Here is a 21,810-nt window from a genome sequence, read left to right as displayed (position 1 = left end):
ATTTAGAGGCCCAGCAGTTGGCACAAAGGTTAATTAAACAAGGCTTCTAACCACAAGGTCTTTTACAATTTGAGAGGCAAGAGAGGCCTCCCTGAGGGTAGAGCCTCCAGAAATGCCAAGGGAATAGAAAGAGAGTCAGCTTAACTTACCCACGTGGAAGTCACAAGCCAGCAAAGCTCCCTCACGTCCCCTTCACCAAACCAGCCGCAGCCTCACTCCCCCTCTTTTGAAGGGGTCACATATATGTCACTTTCAGTGCCTTCCCTTAGCCTGCATGTCCAATCACAATAGATGCTTTCTCATAGAAAGCGTAGGGGGTGGTGCATTGATTCTGATTCCTTACTCAATCTATCACATGTGGGTTAGGACCTCCCAGAATTGAAAGGGGCTCTCACCTTTGATGATTAAATCTAAAGATGGGCAATGTAGACTTAATTTAATTATCACATTGAACAGTCAGGATCATGTTTTCTGAAGTCTAGACACATATTCACACCATACTATCAGATCAGAGGACAAGAAGGGTGACTTTTATCACTCCATTTTGGAAGTCAGAAATTGCACTGTCATTCTGCATCCTACCTTAATGCACATGGGCCAACTTTTTTATGTTAATTTCACATTAACATAGAATCTTGGCTAAAGAAAAAGAGTTTTGATCAAAGCCACACCTTTAAATATTTAATAATAAATGCCTCAATATATGAAAAAGACATTAAATGATTATTTAGAAAATGTATACTTAACATTCCTAAGAGAGAAAGCAAAGGCTCGATATATGTGTATATGTGTGTGTATTTATATATATATCATATTACACAGATAAAAATTAGACGTGGTGCCTTTGTCCATCAAGAAAAGGCTGTGTAGAAACTCCCTCCATTAGTGCATAGGAGCAAATATACATGGTCAGATGGGGACAGTTAAAATTTAAGTGACTTGCTTGTAGTCACAACACGATAAATAAGACTTGAACTCATGTCTTCCTGGTTCAAAAGCCAGCCCTCCATGAATTATAATTAGTTCTCAAGACTCAATAGCAATATATATCTTTGGTCCATGTTTTAAATAATGAAGGCCAACTAAGTGGTGCAGTGGACAGAATGCCAAACCTGAAAAATCAGAAAGATTCATCTCTCAATTCAAATCTGGTTTCAGACACTATTTATGTGATCCTGGGCAAGTCACTTAATCCGCTTTGCCTAAGTTTTATCATCTATAAAATGAGTTGGAAATAGAAATGGCAAACTACTCTATATCTTTGATGAGTAAATCTCCAAATGGAGTCACAAAGAGTTGGACACAGTTGAAAAATTACTTAAAAAAAAAGAAATCCATCAAAGTGTGTTCATTTCATATCCCAACATAGAGGATATAGAATAGAATTTTTTGTAATATTAAGATAGCTAACCTTTGTTCTCTCCAAACTTTTTTTCTAGTCCCTTTTTCCATGAAGAGATTGAACAAAGACAGTATTTGGCAAGATTGTCAGTAACAAAAATTGGGGGACTATGGTGAGTGTTGGGTTCCATTTTGTTTTATGTGAAGGAGAATGTGATAGAGAGTGGGAAAATCCCCTACCATACATATGTCAAGGATACTGGAACCCTTGGGTGGTGTTATAAAGAAAAGAGAGTCCTAATGTCCTAGGGATGTATGGATACCAGTGAGGTGGATGTATCTTTGTATTCTCCCTAGGTGCTGGTGATGAAGGAACACCAACCCCAATCACCCTTGCTAGTTGTTATAATTTCCTCTTTCAATAACAGTTGCCCAGGGAAGGACCTGAAAGGTTAGGTGGATGGGTAACCCCTTCAGGTCCAACCTGGGGTTGGATCAATTATTAATATTGGGATCTGATTAGCTTGGATCATGTTTGTTTGTCTGACTGCATTTGCTCCCTCCCCAAGGGTCATGATATAAAGACCACTCAAGAAGGTACTTATTGAACACTTTATCTATGATCTTGCTAATAATTAGGAAAAGGATAATCAGGATAAGGATTGGGGATTGGAGACCCTGTCAATCTAATATCTATAACCTATAACCACTCAGGGCTGGAAGCTATTGATTTAGTGGAAGCTGGAGCTTGTTCTTCACAACCCCTCTGGCTCAGCTTGGCCACTGACAAACCAGAGAATAGTCTGCTCTGTTGATATAGCTGTGTTGGTGATTTTCCTCTCAGCTTCTCACTATCAGTGTTTGGTGATGTACTCGCCTTTACAGCCTTCAGGAAGTATTCAAATCCTATCACCCTCTTCTTCTTTAGACCTCCCTTCCTCCCTTCACCACCCAGGGACCCAGAGACCTAAAGAGCTAGGAAGATTCAAAGACTTAAAGATCTAGGGACCAAAGTCCAAAGTCAGACAGAGAACCCTCTCCAGGTGACTGTTAGGGGTATATATATTCTCAGGCCAACAGACTTTTGCCCCTGGCTCACGGCATCTGGGAACATTCCAATCTCTCCAGCTGCCTTTCTTGCCAATCAAGGTGACTCCAACATTTCTCAGGATTTGAACTTAACAAAGGTAACACTCACAGCCCATATGCAAGGTAACAGATATCTGTTAATTCGTGTATGTGATATTTCTTTGATTTGGCCTGAAAAATAAGAGGGAGGAAAGTGCCTTAATCATAAGAATGCCAGGAGATTAAAACTGTCAATAACAGACTAAATTGAGAAAAAGAATCTATAAGGTTCTACTTTTAGAATGAATCCTTCTAGTTAATTTTTTTTTATATTTACCAATGTTTAGTATTCATTTACTTCATTCTTCACCTTGGATTCAAGTTTCAGAAGAGGGAAAAATTGACTTTATTTCCTATAATTCCATTATGAAGTAAGTTAGTGAATTGTTTTGTTGATATATTCAGGAAGTTCAAATATCTGAGAAAATGGAAAATTCTGAACCCAATTTTTGCAACTTGGTCAAACTGAACAAGGGTGCAGTTGTCCTTCCATTTCATTTCTTCCTCATGTGTCATTTTTTGGGGGGATAAGATTCACTTTTTGGAGGGACTACCCCTAAAGGTTTTTATTAATGCATCAGCCAATCACTTTTTACATTATTTAAGATGTTTAAAAAAACCAAACCACAAAGCCCTCGTAGTTAAACAGGTGGTGAAATATATGGTATCTTCAGGTTTTTTAATCTGGTGAGTCAATCCTAAAATTTGTAATTATCATATCAATTAGAGATTCATTGAGGAGACTGTATCAGCAAATCAAAGTGGGGAATAAAAATATTAATGTTGTATATTTTTTAAAAGAGTTTAGTCCTCCCCTGTGGCTCAAAAGGATTTTACTTGATGAAACTATGCCAAAGACTAATATCAAGGGATACTATTTGCATAAAGTATCCTTAAGTTAGATTAATTTATTTCACAAAGCTTGATCTGAATTACATTTCAATGTGTGGAAATTCAACATGTCTGTACCTGTTTTTTAGCACCTCAAGACAAACTTTGGATTTTAAAGGAAAAAAGTTTAATCTTAAGATTGAAGCTACAGCATGGGTCTTCTATTGTTTTTCTGAGAAAAGGGGGAATTGAAGTTCTTTGAAAATTTATAAACAAGCCTCTTAAGATAATATAAGTGGACATACTCATTGTGTAGCCATTCTGAAGATCTCATGACTTCCAAAAGACCCTTGTTTCTTATCCCAGGAGACCCCTGGAGTCTGCAAGATCCATCTCTTATCCATAGTGAGGTCAGAGCTCTCCAATCAAAGAGGCTTGGGAAAGTGACATCATGAAGACCATAAACTGGGGTGGTGGAAGGAAGTAGGGGCTTTTGTCCTGGGAATCCAGAGTGAGGAAGTCTATGATTCTGACTTTCAGAAAGTAATAGCCAAGCCACACATAGTTAGTACTTCCTCTAGCCCATTTTTTATTATTTAATAATTATAAATTAAGATGCAGTCTCCAAAGAATTTAAGTCCTAAAAAATAGCATTTATCCATCCCCTCCCTCTAAGAATAAGGCAGTTAAATCCAGGTTTGCTATTAACTAAAGGTTATAAATTAATGCTGTTCTTATTATTTATTTAACTCTTGCCCTTGAATAGTAGGAGCAATATTTGCTCAGGCATCACTCCATAGCTCAGATAGATTTTCTATGGGGATTAACTCTTTTTAGTTTAGTTTAATCTTTCATTAAAAAGTATTAAAACCATCTTGAAGACCTGATTGGTTCAGGGAAATAAATATGGGTCCCCAGTTGTCTAAGGGCGTAAAAGAGACCATCCATAAGGAATAAGTGTTCTTCAGACTTGAGAGTCACTAAATCTTATCCTGCTAATCAGATGCATTTCTCTATGACCGTTTGAGTGGGAATGGGGGCAAGTACAGCTACCTGAACCAGTCTGTGTCTTTGTTGAATACCATTCCAATTATGTGACTATGTAAATGTCCTTTTAATTATTACATGTTATATAATTTTCTATTTTCTTTTGAATCTCCAACCTGATGTAGACTGATCTGATTCATCTTTCCTATAATGCTTTGACAAAAAAAAAAAAAAAAAAAAAAAAAGCAACAACAGCATCATAGTCCACATGCAAGCCTATTTTCACCTCCTAGAGAGGCTACAAGGGAGCTGCCTTCCACTTTTTTATTTTCCAGAACTCAAGATTAAACTAATGACTCAACAAAAAATGAGAATTTTCAGTGCAAAGGAAATATACAGGGCTCTAAAGCTGGCATTAAAGGCCTGCAAAAAAAATCTGATTCCAATTGCCCTTTCTGGATTTATTTTTACCTCTTCTCTTTTATGAACTTTATTTCAGTTCAACTGAATGATCTGGTTAACTGTCTTTTCCCATCCCAAGCGTTAGACTAGTACACCTTACAATCTTAGCAATGCATTGTTTCCTTATGACAACTTGCTCATCTCTTTGTTTCCCCTCAAGATTCAGTTCAATTGCTACCATCTCTTTGAAGCATTCCCTGACCACTTCCCTCAAGGTGAATGTTCTTTCCTTCCTTTTCTAGAGTTTTGACTGAATCTCTTCTGTGACTCTTATTACAATCTACCTTGTATAGCATATATTTATCTGTACATGTATTTTTTTTCCAGTAGAACATAAGCTTCTTGAGGACAGGAACGTTTTCACTTTCATCTACATTTCCCTAGCACATGGGACAATGTCATTGTACATGGAAGGCATTTAATAAATGCTAGTTTAATTGGATTTCTAAAACAGGCAAATTAAAAACTATTTTAACTTTTGGGGGCAAATTCTTGAGTGGTGTTTTTTAAGTTCAAATGTATTATATTAACTTCACATTTCTGATAAATCTGTTCCTTACTCAGCTATCTTCTTATGACCTCTGCTGGCCAGATGACCAACAAGCAATTATTTGCTCTAAAATTGGAAAAGCCTTTTTGTCTAGGAGACTGAAAAAAAATCAAAGGATGGTAAGGCTAGATCTGGAAGGGACCTCAGAAGCCAAACTAGTCCAAGCCCCTAGTTTTTGTATTTTAGGAAACTGTGACTTGCCGTAGGCTGCACAGGCAAAAAATATGGGGGTGGGAGGATTGAAAACATCCTGATTCTAGAGCCAGTGTTCTTACTACTATACCACATACATATTCACTCCATTTAAAATTGCATTCTCTAGGATTTTATCTGTAAATGTTCTGCTTTTATAGAAAAAGCTCGCCAAAGTAATAAACAGACTGGCACTATTTAAGCGAATAATCTCTGCTAGGCTTTTCCCCAATAGCCATATTGAGATGGATGAAGGAGTTGCAGACTATACGCATATAATGGACATAATATTTTAATCTCAAAGTTGGCTGAAGATAAATCAAAATACATATAAATATGTTTTTACTACTAATCCATATAGCAGTCATTAAAAGAGACACATGGTCCCTGGGGGCTGAGGGAAAGTGAGGAATAAAAACAATTCCAACATTCTTATTCAAGTAAATGCTTCAGGAATTTTTTAGATTCCTGTTCTCCTCCATTCAGATCTTCTTATCAGTGGGGTAAGTTACAAACTATCCAATCTGCGTATTCTTGGCTATAGACTTTCAATGGTATCTGGTAGTGGAATCTCGTTTTTCTGCCCCATAAATGAAATAAAAAATCTTGAGTATCTTCTGAGCCTGCCCAAAGTGTTTCTGCATGGGGAACCAATGTATTCTGAATTACAATTCAGTTGCAGAGTTAAATTAGCAGTCAACAAAATCCAGTTACCACATTGGTGAAAATTAAGCTTAGTTGTTAGACTGTTTTGTTGGGCATAGTCAGGAAGACTAGGATTCAAATCCTGACTGAGACACTTAGCAGCTATTTGAGCCTGGGAATCCGTTTAATCTTTGATGCTCCATTTCCTCATCTATTTAGTAACAGGGATAGACTCAACCTCTCTGGCCCCAGCTCTAAATCCCTAGCATTGTGATCAATATTAACCACTCCTGGAGAATTCAGAGGGCCACCTCATTCCATCAGAACCCTTTAAGCAGCTCATGTGTTGTGTACAGAATGAGGTACATAATGTCACAAAGGGAGATCCTGCCTTGAGAAGCAATACAACACAGTGGATAGAGCAATAGACTTGGAGTGAGGCAGACTTGGTTCTAAAGCTCTGTAATCCTGGCCATGTCACTAAATCTCTCTTGGTATCAATTTCCTCACTTTGGATCTAGTGAGTTCTAAGATTCCTTCTAGCTCTAGATATATGATCCTATAAACATATATTGTCTCAGTGTATGGCTTCACTACTTGATATAAATGGATAAGGTCTCTATTTTTTTAACAAATGGTTATAAATAGCAAAATCAAGTAGGAAAAAACTTCTAGACTACAGAAGAGAAGAGGTAGGGAAAACAGCTACAGTAATATGAAAAATTACAAACGTTATGGGATTTTGTCCATGTAGGTAACATATGTCCACAAAAGTTTATCTAGATATGATCCAAAGAGAAGTAACAATAGACAACGCTAGCATCCATTCCACCAATCTTCTCCAAGGGAGACATTGATTCCTGCCAGAATAGGAAGCAGAACGTGGAGACAAAAGGCTTGCCACTCTGCTCTCTTCAGAGGTAATGGAGGTACTGCAACACACTAGTTGACAGACTGTTGGACATAGTTAGGAAGACTAGAGTTTAAATCCTCCCTTCAAGAGTTTTTATGCTCTCTTAAATATTATAAGTTTAGTCAGAGTAATTTTTAGGTTCAAGTCAAACTCAATAACTGTTTCTTAATGGCAAAGGGGGCCCCTTACTATATACATATCTTGACCCACTTTCATCCAGATTTCTGTTCCACAATGAGCACATGTAGCAAATAACATATAAATTAATTTATCCAAGTCAATAGCAAAATAAAAATCAGTGAATGTATATATAGAAGAATATTTACCACATGATAGAAAATGAAAGAGTTATCTCATTGGAAGGGAACTCGGTTTGACTGACAGACCAAAATCTTACCCATAAGGAATTTCCTGGAAGTTAGGGAGAGAGATATTACCAGTGACTTTCATATCATTTTCTTCTTGGTCTTTCTGTCTTCCTCAGCCTGAAGAAACATTGAAACTGTACACCTTCTGTCTGTGTCTTTCTATGTCTCTGTGTCTCTGTCTTTATCTCTTTCTTTTTTTTTTAATTTTAAACCCTTAACTTCTGTGCATTGACTCATAGGTGGAAGAGTGGTAAGGGTGGGCAATGGGGGTCAAGTGACTTGCCCAGGGTCACACAGCTGGGAAGTGTCTGAGGCCAGATTTGAACCTAGGACCTCCCGTCTCTAGGCCTGGCTCTCAATCCACTGAGCTACCCAGCTGCCCCTTTTATCTCTTTCTTTTAAGCTCTGAGGATCTGGATCTCTCTTTTCTCCAGTTCTCACCAATTCTGACTTGCCCTTCATTCAGATGTGGGCAATAAGAAATCAATCTATACCAATGAAGAAATAGGGCCAAGCAATTGGTTTTTTGAGTCAAGGATTATATAATATATCCCCACCACAATAGGAGTTACCCTGTAGCAACTTATATTATGCATATAATATATAACATATTCTATCTAACAAATATTCTGAGATTTAGTAACACAGGCCTGCATGCTATTTCCCACAGAGAACACTGCAACCTCTCATCCTGTACATTTTTCCTAGTTTTCTTTCATAGTAGGGATTCTCTTCCTCTTCATCTCTGTCTCTTGGCTTTCCTAGCTTTTTTCAAGGCCCAACTGAAATCCCATCTTTTACAAGAAACATTTGTTCATTAATTTATGCTACATATTTCCCTCTATTGATTACCTCTATTACCTTTACATGAGAAATCTCAAAAGTCTTAGTTCTGTTAGAGATATTAAAGCTTGAACTTTACCCTATTATCTTTTAGGACCACAAGTAACTTTGTTCTTTCTCTAAAATGCTGAGTCACAATGAACTAAGTTACAATGATAATCAAGAAGTCCTAAGTTTAAATTCTGCTTCAGATACTTAGTTATTGTGTGACCTTGAATCACCGAGCTTCAGTTTTCCTTATCTTTAAAATAGAGATAAGCAGTAGCATATGCCTCAAAGTTTTTGTGAGACACAGATGAGGTAACATGTAGAGGGTGCTCTTTAAGAAGTCTTTTAATTAAAAAGAGAATAAACATAAATTTCTTCCCCCTCATATATCCTAGAAACTGGAGTATCCCAAATCTACTGCCTTATTCCCTTTCCTGACATCTGTCAGAGAAAGATGTTCCATGGTAGATTAAAGAGTAAAGGGAGTGAGGAAGTAGAAGAGAATAATCTCAGCTTCAACAGTCAAAGAAACTGTTTACTCTTTTCTCAGGTTTCAATTTTTTTAAATTGTGTCTTTCACATGAAATAAATTGTATCCCTGACTTGCTACCAGTTTGATACAATGTTTTCTTAAAGACATTAAGTTTAAATGTTTTTTAAACAGGATCTTTTCTTACAAAAAAAGTAGTTTCATTTTCTTTTCAGCTCTGAAATGTTTCATCCAATCACATTGCAGTATGCAAATAACCTTCAGTCAGTTCATATTAAAAGGAACAAATAAAGCCAAGGGTTCAGTCTGGACAAAATTGCTGAGTCTCTCTACTATTTTACTGCTCTTACCTCTCTAGGATCGGCCCAGAAATGTCGTCTAAGGAGCAGACCTCAGCGAATCTTGCAGAGGGGGCTGTACCTGCCCCACTTACCAACTTAAAAATTCAATATACTAAGGTTAGTGGATTTCAACTGCATATCCATTATCTTGCTTTGGATAGGTGAAATATACTTATTTACCATATCTTGTGTGAATTAAAAAGTAGTCATGCAAAATGAGAATTTGGTGAAGAAACTTACTAAATACAAGATTTTAAATAGGAAAAATAACCTTTTACAAATTTGCTTAGATTCTGATGCTCTCCTGCTAGCAAATCTTAGAGGAGCCAAAACAAATCATTTAACAGGTATAGTTTAGTCACTGTGTAGCCTCATATGTATGTATATGGGAGACCTGGGAATATTTAAGGATAATTATTTCAATGTGCAAATTTGAGAGAAAAAGCTGAAGGAAACTCTGCATCCTACATGAAGTATACATTATGAGTTTATGAATTTGTCTCAGTAGGCAAGCTTATTGCTATTGGCACAGATGCCCAGAAGCAAACTAGTCAACATTAATGGGAAAATAGAGCCAAAACATTCCCCTTTAGGGAGTCATGGCTAAAGTGAAAATAAGATATGGCTTCTGCTTTATTAAGTCTAAAAATATTCCTGTGATCTGTGCTATTCCAAACTGTTACATAAAAGCCTGCAAGTCAAATAGCAAGACATTTAAAGAAAGATTTTCCCTACCCAACTTGCTAACATTATGTGGGTGTGTTTGTTATTTAATCTGAAACTGATTAACTACAGTGCAAGGCAGAAGATGAGAATATTCATATATGAACTCCCTGGAAGTCCATTTTGCTTTCTAAACAAACCAATTTTTATAACAGAGAAACTGGTAGAAAAGATGCTAGTTGATTCTTATTTACAATTTGGAGATCTTAAGCATTTTAAAATTTGGCATGTTTCTGTTTTTTGTAAAACTGATTGTAATGAGCTTTTTTTTTGAAAGTGTCAAATTTGCAGAGTATTCCTTTCAGAAATGCATAATTTGGGGATATAAATTTTCTCTTAATCTTATTGCAAATAACCTTGAATCTCAATCTTAGGGAGCCAATGAATACAGTTAAAGATATGATAACTAAAACATCTTCTGTATTCTTATGAGTTGTCAATTCCAAGGTTATAGTAAATTACAGGTAATCTTTCCCATAAAGAGGGCTCCTTAAAGTAATATTTTTAAAAATGTAAAATTACACATAATAATCTAGGTTAATTGAGTTTGATTAATGCATATAGTTTTCCCCTATAAACTGATTGATGTGTGAAATCAACAAAATGACATAATCTCTTTGATCTTAAATTCCCTTTACATTGATATAGATTGAGTTGGAATAATTGTAATTTGACCCTTCTAACTCTAATTGTGACATATATTGCTATGCAAAACAAACTCTCATACTAGTCTTATCCAGGAATAAAGAGAAATGAAAATGTGTTTCAATATACATTCTGATTTCCATAAGTCCTCTACAATTAGATAACATTTTATCATAAGCCCTTTGATAATTAAGTGGCCAATTATAGATCGTTAGCTGCTGGAGAGGGATAAAAGAATTAGAAATTTGCCAGTGAAGTATTAAAAATCATTTTTGATTGAAAATTAATCAGAGATTCAGATAAAGCACATCTGAAATCATAAATTCCAAATTAGGGCAGAATCCACCATGATATTTCCAAGGAGTATAACTATTGTGTAAATAGGGTATGTATGTAGCAAGGGTAGCTATTCAATTTTATAAGTATTTCTAACTCCTAAGAGAGCCAAAAAAAGGCAGTGCTTTTAGTTGGTACTTTATTTGCATAAGGAGCAAAAGGGGACCAACAGGAGCACATTCTAAAAGAATTTTACTTAAAGAGATATATGGGCAACCTTGCTTACATAAGCTATAAAATTATCTAAGTCATTATGTAGGACAATTAAAACACACACCTGAATCCAAAAATAAAACTCAAATATTTACCCAAGTTTAAAGTCTCATTGCTTTAATTTGGTCTTCTGAGTTCAAGGTTTCAAGTATTCTTTTTAACATAGTTGAAGAAAAATGTTTATACTTGTTTTGATGCTATTATAATCACTTTATTTTCATTTTGATAGTGTCGCTCTTAATTGAAATATATGTTGGCTATGTAAGTTATAAAATTATTGTATTGATTATGTATTGCAAATCAACACACCCTTTAAAACAAAGAAATGAAACACAAATATTTGCCCAAACTTGAATTCCCTGAATTTTGACTTGCTTCTCTGAGTTAAGAAGTCTCAAGGCTTCAAGTAAGTAAGTATTCTTTGTAGTATGGAGGTGCAAAAAAATGTGTTTAAACTTGTTTTGTTGCTATTAGAATCATTTTATTTTCATTTTGGTCGTGAGTTCTTAGTGGAAACATTAATGTTCCATAAGTTTCACAGAATAAAACTCAGAAGGAAGATATTAAGATTAAAGCATTTGGTTTATAGGAACCATTTTTTTTTGTAGTTTTTTTTTTTTGGCTTCTTTTTTCCCATAAGGCATAGGAGGAGTACATATGGCTCCCCAAATAAGAAATTATTTAATCTCCCTCTCCTTTACCCTAATGAATTTTAAAAAAGAAGAAGAACAAGCAAAGGGATAGCCAAAATATTCAGTATTTTTCTAAAAACTCATTCTTGAAAATTATTCCTCAGATTATCATAAAAAAAAATTGAACTGAAAGTTCTGGCTTTTTTCATTCCCCTGATTTGTGTTCTACCACTTCCCCCCACACACACACACACACTTTGTTTTTATATATTTTTAATATTTAGTGGTTATTTTTTTTTTAATTTCTGGCATTTCATTTTCCATTCCTTGTATTTCTTCTTTTGTTCCATATAATTTTCTCTGAATCTCACTGTTGCTTCCTTCTCTAGATTTTTTTTCATAGACTTGCCCTCCATGTAGGGTAAGAATAATAGTCACGCAGAGATTGGCCGTAACATCATGGGTCATCCAAATACAGATTTAAAATTAAAGGACCTTTAGAAGGGATCAGATGAAATTCCTTCATTTTTACAAATGAAGAAATAGAGTCATAGTAATGGTTAAGGTATTTACCCGAGGTTACACAGACAAAAAATGTCAAAAGCAAAATATGAATGTAACTACTTCGACTTAAAATACATAAAATACATTTTAACTATGCTATCTTTGGGTTTCTTTCTGACAAACTATAAGACATTGGAAAAGATGTTTACTCCCTCTGAATTTTAGTTTTCTCAATGTAGTTCAGTTGAAAATTAGAGGAATTTGGAGTCAAGGAACTTGGTTTCAAATATTAAATTTGTTACTTAATATATATATGGCCTTAAAAAAAATTTATCTCTCTGGGTCTCAGTTACATCATGTCCATAATGAAGGAGTTAGACTAGATGGCCTCTAAAGTGCCTTCCACCATTAAATCTATCATATGTAAAGTAAGAATACTACAAATCTACAAATCGACCAAACTTAGTTGCCTGAATCATTGTGAGAGTCAAATGACAGGGTTATGATAAGAAAAAATTATAATACTTGTCAATACATACTTAAAGTGTTTTCTCCATAATAGCCCAAATCAGGGCATTGTACCAGATGGCCCTTTGGCTCCCTTCATGGTCTAAGTTTGTAATCAATGAAATGAGAAAAATTATAATTGACCCTACTAATAAACACAACACATCAAATAGAGTGCTTATTAATTTGCAAAGTGTTTTCTTCAAATTGTCCTGATGGAGGCATTGTAGTAGATGGCCCCCTACTGGTCTCTTCCAACACTTTTTTATAATCTTATGATATATAAATTAAGCTGAACTAAAAACTTTTCATACATGCATGCTGTTATGTTAAGAGTTGAGCATTAGTTGGGAAACAAGGTATTATGCAATCAAAATCCGAAAATGAAATTTCCCCATATCTGAAATTTGTGAGTGTCTCCAGGAAACTTTGAAGCTTCCCTATAACAAACAAAACCAAACTCAAAGACCAAATAAATAGCTTGGTCCATGTCCAATGGAAGGTGAGATTTGCTAGGGGAGAAATGGATATATTTATAAAAGGTCTACCAAAAGTTTCTCTTATCCTCCATTATGTGTTAAACCTTTATAATAATAGCAGCTGCCATTTAATAGAACCTTGTCAACTTTTTAAGCGGATTCTCAGGATTATCTCTTTCAATACCCACAACAAACTTTTTTGATAGAAATAGTACAGATATTATAATGGACTATTTTGCAAATAAAGAAACTGAGGCTCACAGAGGGTAAGAGACTAGCCTCAGTTGCATGACTAAAAAGAGTAGATATTAGTGTCAAAGTTCTTAGCCCTTCCTGACTAGTTCTAGATTCCTTTTTGATGTACTGCATGCACTTGGCTAAGTGGTTGCCTTTCCAGTCCTGCCTCTGGACAGTAGTAGAAAAAACATTGCTCTTGCAATCAACCATCCTGAGTTTGAAGTCCTGGAAACAGAAATGTGTTGTGTGTGTGTGTGTGTGTGTGTGTGTGTGTGTGTGTGTGTGTGTGTGCGTGCCAGAATAGCTTTCAGTTCTGACACTGGTAAAACATAAGGACAGGATGACAAAAATTTTGGATCATCTGGTGCTATCAATAGAAAAGTGCCAACTTTTTGTGCTTTTGTCATGTGGGGTTCATACATTATTCCAACAAGGTGTAACACTGCCACAGGGAAGATAGAAGTATTTTTGGTCATATTCAGTCAATCTTTGAGGTTTAGGGACATTTTAAAGGGATTTTTCAGTTATTTATGTAAATATGTTAGGAACTAAGGTACTATCATTAACCTCCTTTGTGCATAATTCAAGAGATGAAGAAGCAGGAATATAAGAAATTGAAAGATTTTAGGAAATTAATGGCCAGACAAATGTGAAAAAAGACTAATCCCATGGCCAATCTCCCTGCGCTATGTAGATGAAAGTAAGTCTTTTGTTTCCCATATTTATTTTAGCCTGGATGATTTGACAGTTATCCTATACAAAGAGAGGGATGGTTTCAAACATCAACTGCATTTGCCAGCAAAAATCTGATGGACAATGAATCTAGTTAACTCCATTCAAAAGTGAGAATTCTTAGCTTTGAATTGGGTTATAACTGAAAGATTCAAAGACTACATCAAAATGGAGCAGTATTCCAAGTGTTGCCTGCAAAAAATTATTTGACATAAATTTTGAACTGTGCCAAGTTGGATGCTGCATTGGAGAGATGGGTAGCCACACTAGTCACACTAGTCAATGGTAACTTCAACATATATTATGGTTCAGAAAAGATTAATGTTCTTGCATATATCCTATCCCAAATTATAGTTTAAAAAACCAAACTGATGATCCTAAAGAAGGTATGAAGGCTATATGTGAGACTCAGGGAGATGTGTGATGAATAAGTAGGAGAATACTGAAACCAGAGAGTATGTGAGCCATATATGTAAACCTTGTTACATTTAATCAACTTTCCTTGCCTCAGTTGTAAGTAGATGATTGGAAGCAACATCAGATTATTGAGGAAAGCCTTAGAAAAATGATATATATCCAGAAACAAGGAATTTACGCTAAAGATCTCAAGTTCCAGTCACCTAAAGGCACCATTTTGTTGAAATGGTGGGAAATGTTGGAGATGTGCAATAGAATAATGGATTAGACTATGTTTCTTCCTCTGCTGTTAGCAGGAGCCAGTTGGTTCTACTCAAAAGTATATCACTCTATATCCATGAAAGCTTTAGGTGATGACTTTAAATATAATATTCAAGAGAGGCCTTAGCATTTAGTAAGAAAATGATTTTATTAGTAAGACCTCTCCCTCACTCTATTGCTCCTAGAGTAGGGATGAAACTTTCAGCACCAACATGAGGCCCAAAGAATCAGTAGAAGAATTTATTTTCACTAGAGATCAGAAACACTTTGGTGGTACTTTGAGGTAGGATGCCTCAAGTCAGCATAAATGAATAAGCAGGAGAGATTTTAAGTAGAGAAAAATTAAAAACCCAAAGTGAATCAAAAGATCATAGACAATAGAATAAATTTGAAAGCCAATAATCCAGAAATAGGGTTTTATCTTTTCTTATGTATGACATGGGTCCTCTTTTTGATAATTAATTGTGCATAGGACTCCCCCTTTATAACATATCTTTCATTTATCTTTAAATTGGCAGTTCCCCTTACCAACCACAACAACCTGCTCATAAATACCATACACTCATGTGTGTGTCTTTGTGTGTGTTAATGTCTTGTATTCTTGTTCCCAGTATTTTAAAATCAAATTGTTTATCCTATAATTAATAAAATAAAATAAAATGTAATAATATGCAATTATCCATGTGACCTCAACCCTATTCAATCCACTCTTGCAATTCATTATTTTGGAGAACTTTTCTTTCACTGTTATAAGAATTATGTATATTTTTAAATAACATTTATAAAGAATATAGTAAGATTTACTTTTTATATAGCTGAAATACAACTATAGAGGGAAAGTGGAAAGTGCAGAATGATAGCATCTTTGAATTAGAAGGGTGGGAAAGTGGTGTCATTGAAACATGTGAATGAAATGTTTTGAATGTTTCAGGCTTAGTCACTATGGGCATCTTTCCAAAGCTAATGCACTAGGTATAAACCTTGATTTCCCTTTCTGTTTTTCAACAGATATTTATAAACAATGAATGGCATAATTCAGTGAGTGGCAAGAAATTCCCAGTCATTAACCCTGCTACTGAAGAAAAAATTTGTGATGTGGAAGAAGGAGATAAGGTGAGTTTTCTCATATCGTAGTTATTAGGAAACCTTGCTTACTCTCGCTAACTTTAAAAATAATTATATTTAACTTTTTTTTTATTTTAAGTTCTAAATTCTCTTCCTCCTTCGAGCCCCATATCTACTCATTGGGAAAGCAAGCAATACATTTCCATATTATTAGCCATTTTGCAAAAAAAGAGAGAAATTAATATTTCAATTTGCATTCAGTGTTCATCAGTTTTGTGAAGGTGGTTAACACTTTTCATCATAATTCCTTTAGACTTGTTTTAAACATCAGAGCAGCTAAGTCTTTTATAGTTGATCATCACAGTCTTACTGTAACTGTGTAGAATGTTCTGGTTCTGCTCAATTCACTTTGTTCATGTAGGTTTTTCTGAAACCATCCTTATCATTTCTTATATATAGCACAATCGTATTCCATCAAAATTACATACCACAACTTGTTCATATTTGTACCTGTGGGTGTTTTTCCTTTGTTCTTTGATTTCTCAGAGATACAGACCTAGCTGTCGTATTTCTGGGTCAAAGAAAGTTCAGAGTAATAGAATCCTTTTAGACAAATAGCTCCTTTTGCCTTTTTACTTCAGCTGAAGCATAATAGATTCTGTTCCAGTACCAGATTTTAACTCTTTATATGTATGTCTATTTCATGTGTGTCTCTGGTAAAGAACATATTGTTGGATTCTGATTTCTAATACAATTAGCTGTTTTCACATTCAGAGTTATGATTGCTGTCAATTTTCCTACCTACTATTTTCTTCTATTTGTCCTTCTCTTTTTTTCCCCTGTCTCTCCTCAAGTCTGTTTTGTTCCTGATCCACTCCTTTTCTTCAAACATCTTTAGATTCCAGGCATTTTCAGGTGATATCTTCAAGGTATAGAATGTTCTCTCTTTATCTTAACTTACTTGCTTCCTTCAAATCAGCCAAAATCTCCTCTTTCCCAATTCTACTTAGGTGCTGTTTATTCTTGTTGATTCTTTCCAATTCACCTTATCTATAGCTTGTTTGTATGGTCACTAACATGTTATCTCTCTCATCAGACAATAAGCTTCTTAAAAACAGGGACTGCCTTTTGGCATTCTTTGTTTTCCCAGTGCTTAGCACGTTGCATAACACATAGTAGGTGCTCAGGAAATGTTTATTAATTGATAGAGGTATATGGTATGTTAAGGGAGAACTAGCAATTCGGGTGAGTGGCCTTGTTAAGCCCTTCTCAGGATTGCTTGTCTTTGTTGTCTACTTGCCACTCAACTCTCATCAGTGGTTACAAGAAATTATGGCACATGCATCACTGTGTATGTTTGCATGTATATTATGTATGTGTGAGTGTATGTATTTATGTATATACAAACATAATTGGGTATAGGAATATCTCTTACCCAACAGGGAAGAAGGAGAGGAAGGGGCAAAGACAAAGAACTAGAGTGATAAGATACAGCATAGATTAAGGGAGACTGTGGTCCGAAGCAAAGCTAACATTTGAACAGGAGCAAAGTAAAAAGGAGAGAAGGAAAAACAGAAAAAAAAAATAGATGGAAGGAAATACATAGTAATTATAACTGTGAATATGAATAGGATGAACTCACTCATATAACTAAAGTAGCTAGCAGAATGATTTAGAAACCAGAATCCCAACAAGATGTTTATAAGAAACAATTGAAACAAAAAAAAATATATACATAGATAGAGTGAAAATAAGGGGCTGGAACAGAATCTATTATGCTTCAGCTTGTTTTTTGTTGTTGTTTTTTTAAAGACAGAGGTAGCAATCATGATCTCAGACAAAGCAAAAGCAAAAACAGTAAAAGAGAAAATTAGGGAGCAACTAGGCAGCCCAGTGGATTGAGAGTCAGGCCTAGAAAAGGGAGGCCCTAGGTTCAAATCTGACCTCAGACACTTCCTAGCTATGTGACCCTGGGCAAGTCACTTAACTCCTGTTGCCTAACCCTTACCACTCTTATGCCTTGGAACCAATCATAGTATTAATTCTAATGTGGAAGGTAAGGGTTTAAAAAAAAGAGATAATTAGGGAAACTCAATTTTACTAAAAGATACCATAGACAATAAAGTCATATCAATAGTAAACATATGTGCACCAAAATAGTAGGGCATCTAAATTCTTTACAGAAAAGCTGACTGAGTGATAGGAAGAAAAAGTAAAACACTACTAGTAGAAGATGTCAAATTTTCCCTCTCAAAATTATAGAAATTTTACCAGGAAGTGAAAAAGAATTAAGTTAAGAGATGAATAGAATTTCAGAAAAGTTTGAGATGATAGGTTTCTGGAGAAAATTGCCCGGGAATAGAAATGTGTATACCTTTTTCTCAGCTATTTATGGTCCTTTAAAAAGTGCCCAATTGCCAGGGCATAAAAATATCGCAAAAATGGAGAAAAACAGAAATAGTAAATTCAACCTTTTCCGAGCTCAATGCACTGAAAATTATATTCAATGAATGATGCTGAAAGCAAAGATAAAAAATTAATTGGAAGCTAAACAATCGAATACTTAAGAAAGAGTAAATCAAAGAACATACAGAAACAATATTTAATTTCATTAAAGATAATGACAATGAGACCACATACCAAAATTTGTGGAATATAAACCAAGTGAATCATGTTCCAGTTTTGTGGGGAACCCTGTTGTTCCAGGCTATAGTTCTGTAAGGGGAAATGCCAATGCTAACAAAATTATTCCCCAAATATTTAATATGAAATTATATATGCATCAAAAAAGCAACAGATTTGGAATAAGGAATGAATACAACATATGTCATGAAATGAGCATTGCATTTAAAGTCAGAAGACTTGGATTCAAACCCTAGCTGTCCCCCGTGTGATATTGGCAAGTCTCTTCAATTCTCTTGGCTTCCATGTTCCTCCCTAGAAAAATAAGGACACTTGTCTAGATACTCTTTGAATTCCATTCCAGATCTGCAACACATAGAACCTTAGAACACTAGCTAATTTTTCACATAAATATGGGATGAAGATATTAAAATATCCCTTCTGGCTCAAAATATGTGATTTTGTGATTCAAAATTATGTAAATCAACATCTGAAAAATATGAAAATCAGTGAAAATAAACATATTTTCTTCTTTTTAATGAAATTTCCCCTAATGCTCTTTTGCCTAAGAAGTGTTTCATACTTGTTAATAATCATATGAATTCCACCATTATATGTTGTTCCATGACCAACTTATACTGAATAGCTCTTGAGTATCTTTATCCTGAATTTATCTTTCTTTGACTTTTTAGGGGGATGTGGACAAGGCCGTGAAAGCAGCAAGGGAGGCTTTTCAGTTTGGGTCCCCATGGAGGACAATGGATGCTTCAGAGAGAGGACGGCTTCTGAACAAACTGGCTGATTTAATTGAAAGGGACCGTCTGATCTTGGCAGTAAGTATGCACCAGATGAAGCAAAGGTTTGGTAGAGGTCTGACCTGTATTTTTTACTGTGAGCTCGTTTTGTTTGCAACAATGATCTCATGTCCTCAAAAAAAAAATCTTCCTAAATTATAAAGAATACCTTTTCAAAATATTTCTTCTCTCTTCTATATATGTGAAGGGAAATCTTACTGATTGTTCCTTTTATAGGCAGCAGCAGTAGCAATAGCTGTAGTAGTAGTAGTAGTAGTAGTAGTAGTAGTAGTAGTAGTAGTAGTAGTAGTAGTAGTAGAAGTAGTAGTAGTAGTAGAAGTAGTAGTAGTAATAGTAGTTAATAATAATAGCCTGATGTTTATATAGCACTTTTAAAAGGTTATAAAGCTCTTAATCACAAAAATGGAACACATATGGGAAATATATAGTTTAATTCTTCTACAATGTATCAAAAAATGCCATCTAACTTTTGCTTAAGACCTCCACTAATCACTAACTATTAATCTCAAGACAGGTAGTTCCATGCTTGAATAGTTTTAATCTTCTAAAGAAGATTACATCTTTATATCAAATCTAAAATTGCCTCATTTCAACTTCTGCCATTTTTGCCTAGTTCTGTGATCTAGAACAAAGCAGAAAACAAATCAATTTTCATGTGATTTTCCTTCAAATACTTGAAATCTTTTGGCTACCATATTAAAGAGCTGACACAGATTGATCTTTCATTTCCCTGAAAGGTCACAGATCTTGTTTGTAGGAAATTATGTCTAGCTCTAAACCTTTCCTTTCTTTTATCCATAAAACCAATTCTTTAAACTTGTTTTTAATAATCTATCTCTATCTGCATTCATTATTTGTCACCAAAATCTTCTCATTTATGCTCTCCCCCTCTCATTGAAGAATTTGCTCATATAAGCATTTCTTCTTAAATTACTATACTCCTTTATTTGCCTTTGGGAATCCTCTTTTTTGAAAAAAAGGTTCCATTCTACATCATTTTTAGCCAAAGCTCTTTGATATCTATCAAGCCAATTTTTGCTTCCTTACATTAATCTCTCCTGTTCAGCATGATTATTTTCTATATGTTGTACATTTACATATTGTTGCTGGAAGATATGGATTCTATTGCTTGCTATTTTCTTGAATTTTTGTGTCTTTGAATTTCTAGTAAACAAGTACCACTATCATGATGGTGAATCTATGGCACACATGCCAAAGATGGCATGCAGAGACACCTCTCTGGGAATGTGGAGGTCTCTGGATTGCTCAGCTGGGAGCCTGGCCCCACCAGCACATAGCTGCTCCAGGGTTGCTAACCTGGCCCCATCCTGAAAATGCAAGGGAAGGATATGGGGCACTACAGCCTCTCCACAGAGCTTAGTACTGCCCCTGAATACAGGGATGGGTGGGGCACTACATGCAGTCAAGGGACATGGCACACAGTTGGGGTCAGGGCATGGCATGCAATGGCAATGGGAGGGGGTATCACATGGGGTCCTCAAAAGGTTCACCATTACTGAGTTATAGCCTAACTACCCTGTGTGGTTATTAGCTTGGTAAATAGTTTTGTCCCTCTTTTCCTTTCAGTCATAAATGTAGTGAAAAAGGGTGCATATTAACCCTGCAAAGACTTACTGCAGAATTTCTGACATTTGAAAAGGGTTTAGAATCCTGAGGAGTGGCAGTTGATCCTGGAGACTTGGATGAGACTCCTAGCTGGCTCACCAATTGTAATAAGGGAATTATGCTAGTGGTAATAAGGGGATTAAAGCAAGTAAGGTAATAAACTGGTTGTAATAGGGGATATGCTGGTAGGGTGATAAGGTAGTTGTAATAGGAATTAAGGCAGGTAAGGTTGTAATAGGGGAGAAGGCACAGTGGATGGGGGTTTGTGGATCCCTAAGGCAGTAAAGTAGATAAGGAGGGTACAATAGTGGAACAAAGGGAGGTGATGAGGTATTGTGGGCAGGCAGCTGCAGCAGGGAGATATAGACTGGGTACATAGGTTTGAGACAGAGACACTGAAGGGAAACAGACTGAGCCCTTCGGGAAGGAAGGGCACTTCTACAGACAAAGGTTAGGGCCAGCCAGAAATGGCTTGAAACTGACTAGAGGGCTTTCTAGTCAGTTTCTCATGTTCACAGAGGAAGAGTCCAGAGGAAGTATTGAGATTACCACTTCCTCAAAAATGGACACCTTCAACTCCCTTCAAGGCCCAGAGATAATATTATTCCTTTCTCCCCTTCTCCCTCTCTTATCAATCAACTAATGAATTATCCAAAGGTTTGATTATGTGACAGGGTTTACTGAGTTTCAGGGTTGATTGTAAAGGACAGAGGGATACAAAGTAACTCTAACAGGCATGTAGGGAAAGCTTCAGGTGGGGGAGGGACACAGGAATGTGAGACTGAGAAAGGACCTGCCTAACTCAGCCTGGAGAGGTTTTGTTTCCTAAAAGGGGTAGGAAAGTTGGATACAATGATTCAAGAGATAATTTCTATCAAGGGTAAGCCCTACTTGACTATGGAGAAACTAAATCTACA

At 35.6% G+C, this 21,810-nt stretch overlaps 1 protein-coding gene across 3 annotated transcripts in view; it reads left to right on the top strand.

Annotated features, from left to right (window-relative positions):
- The first annotated feature begins 9,062 nt into the window (after nucleotides 1-9,062).
- LOC123233362 (retinal dehydrogenase 1-like) overlaps nucleotides 9,063-21,810 on the top strand; it is a 41,029-nt gene continuing 28,281 nt past the window's right edge. For all 3 annotated transcript variants that reach the window (XM_044659497.1, XM_044659492.1, XM_044659488.1), the window contains exons 1-3: nucleotides 9,063-9,196; nucleotides 15,774-15,878; nucleotides 19,145-19,285. In XM_044659497.1, the coding sequence (XP_044515432.1) occupies nucleotides 9,110-9,196; nucleotides 15,774-15,878; nucleotides 19,145-19,285 (333 nt within the window). In that variant the 5' untranslated portion in view covers nucleotides 9,063-9,109. The remainder of the gene's footprint in view (nucleotides 9,197-15,773; nucleotides 15,879-19,144; nucleotides 19,286-21,810) is intronic.

Source organism: Gracilinanus agilis, chromosome 1, assembly GCF_016433145.1.
Source record: "Gracilinanus agilis isolate LMUSP501 chromosome 1, AgileGrace, whole genome shotgun sequence".
In the NCBI taxonomy this organism is placed as follows: domain Eukaryota; kingdom Metazoa; phylum Chordata; class Mammalia; order Didelphimorphia; family Didelphidae; genus Gracilinanus; species Gracilinanus agilis.
The sequence above is the reverse complement of the archived record's forward strand: the minus strand, read 5'-3'. Positions and strand labels throughout refer to the sequence as shown.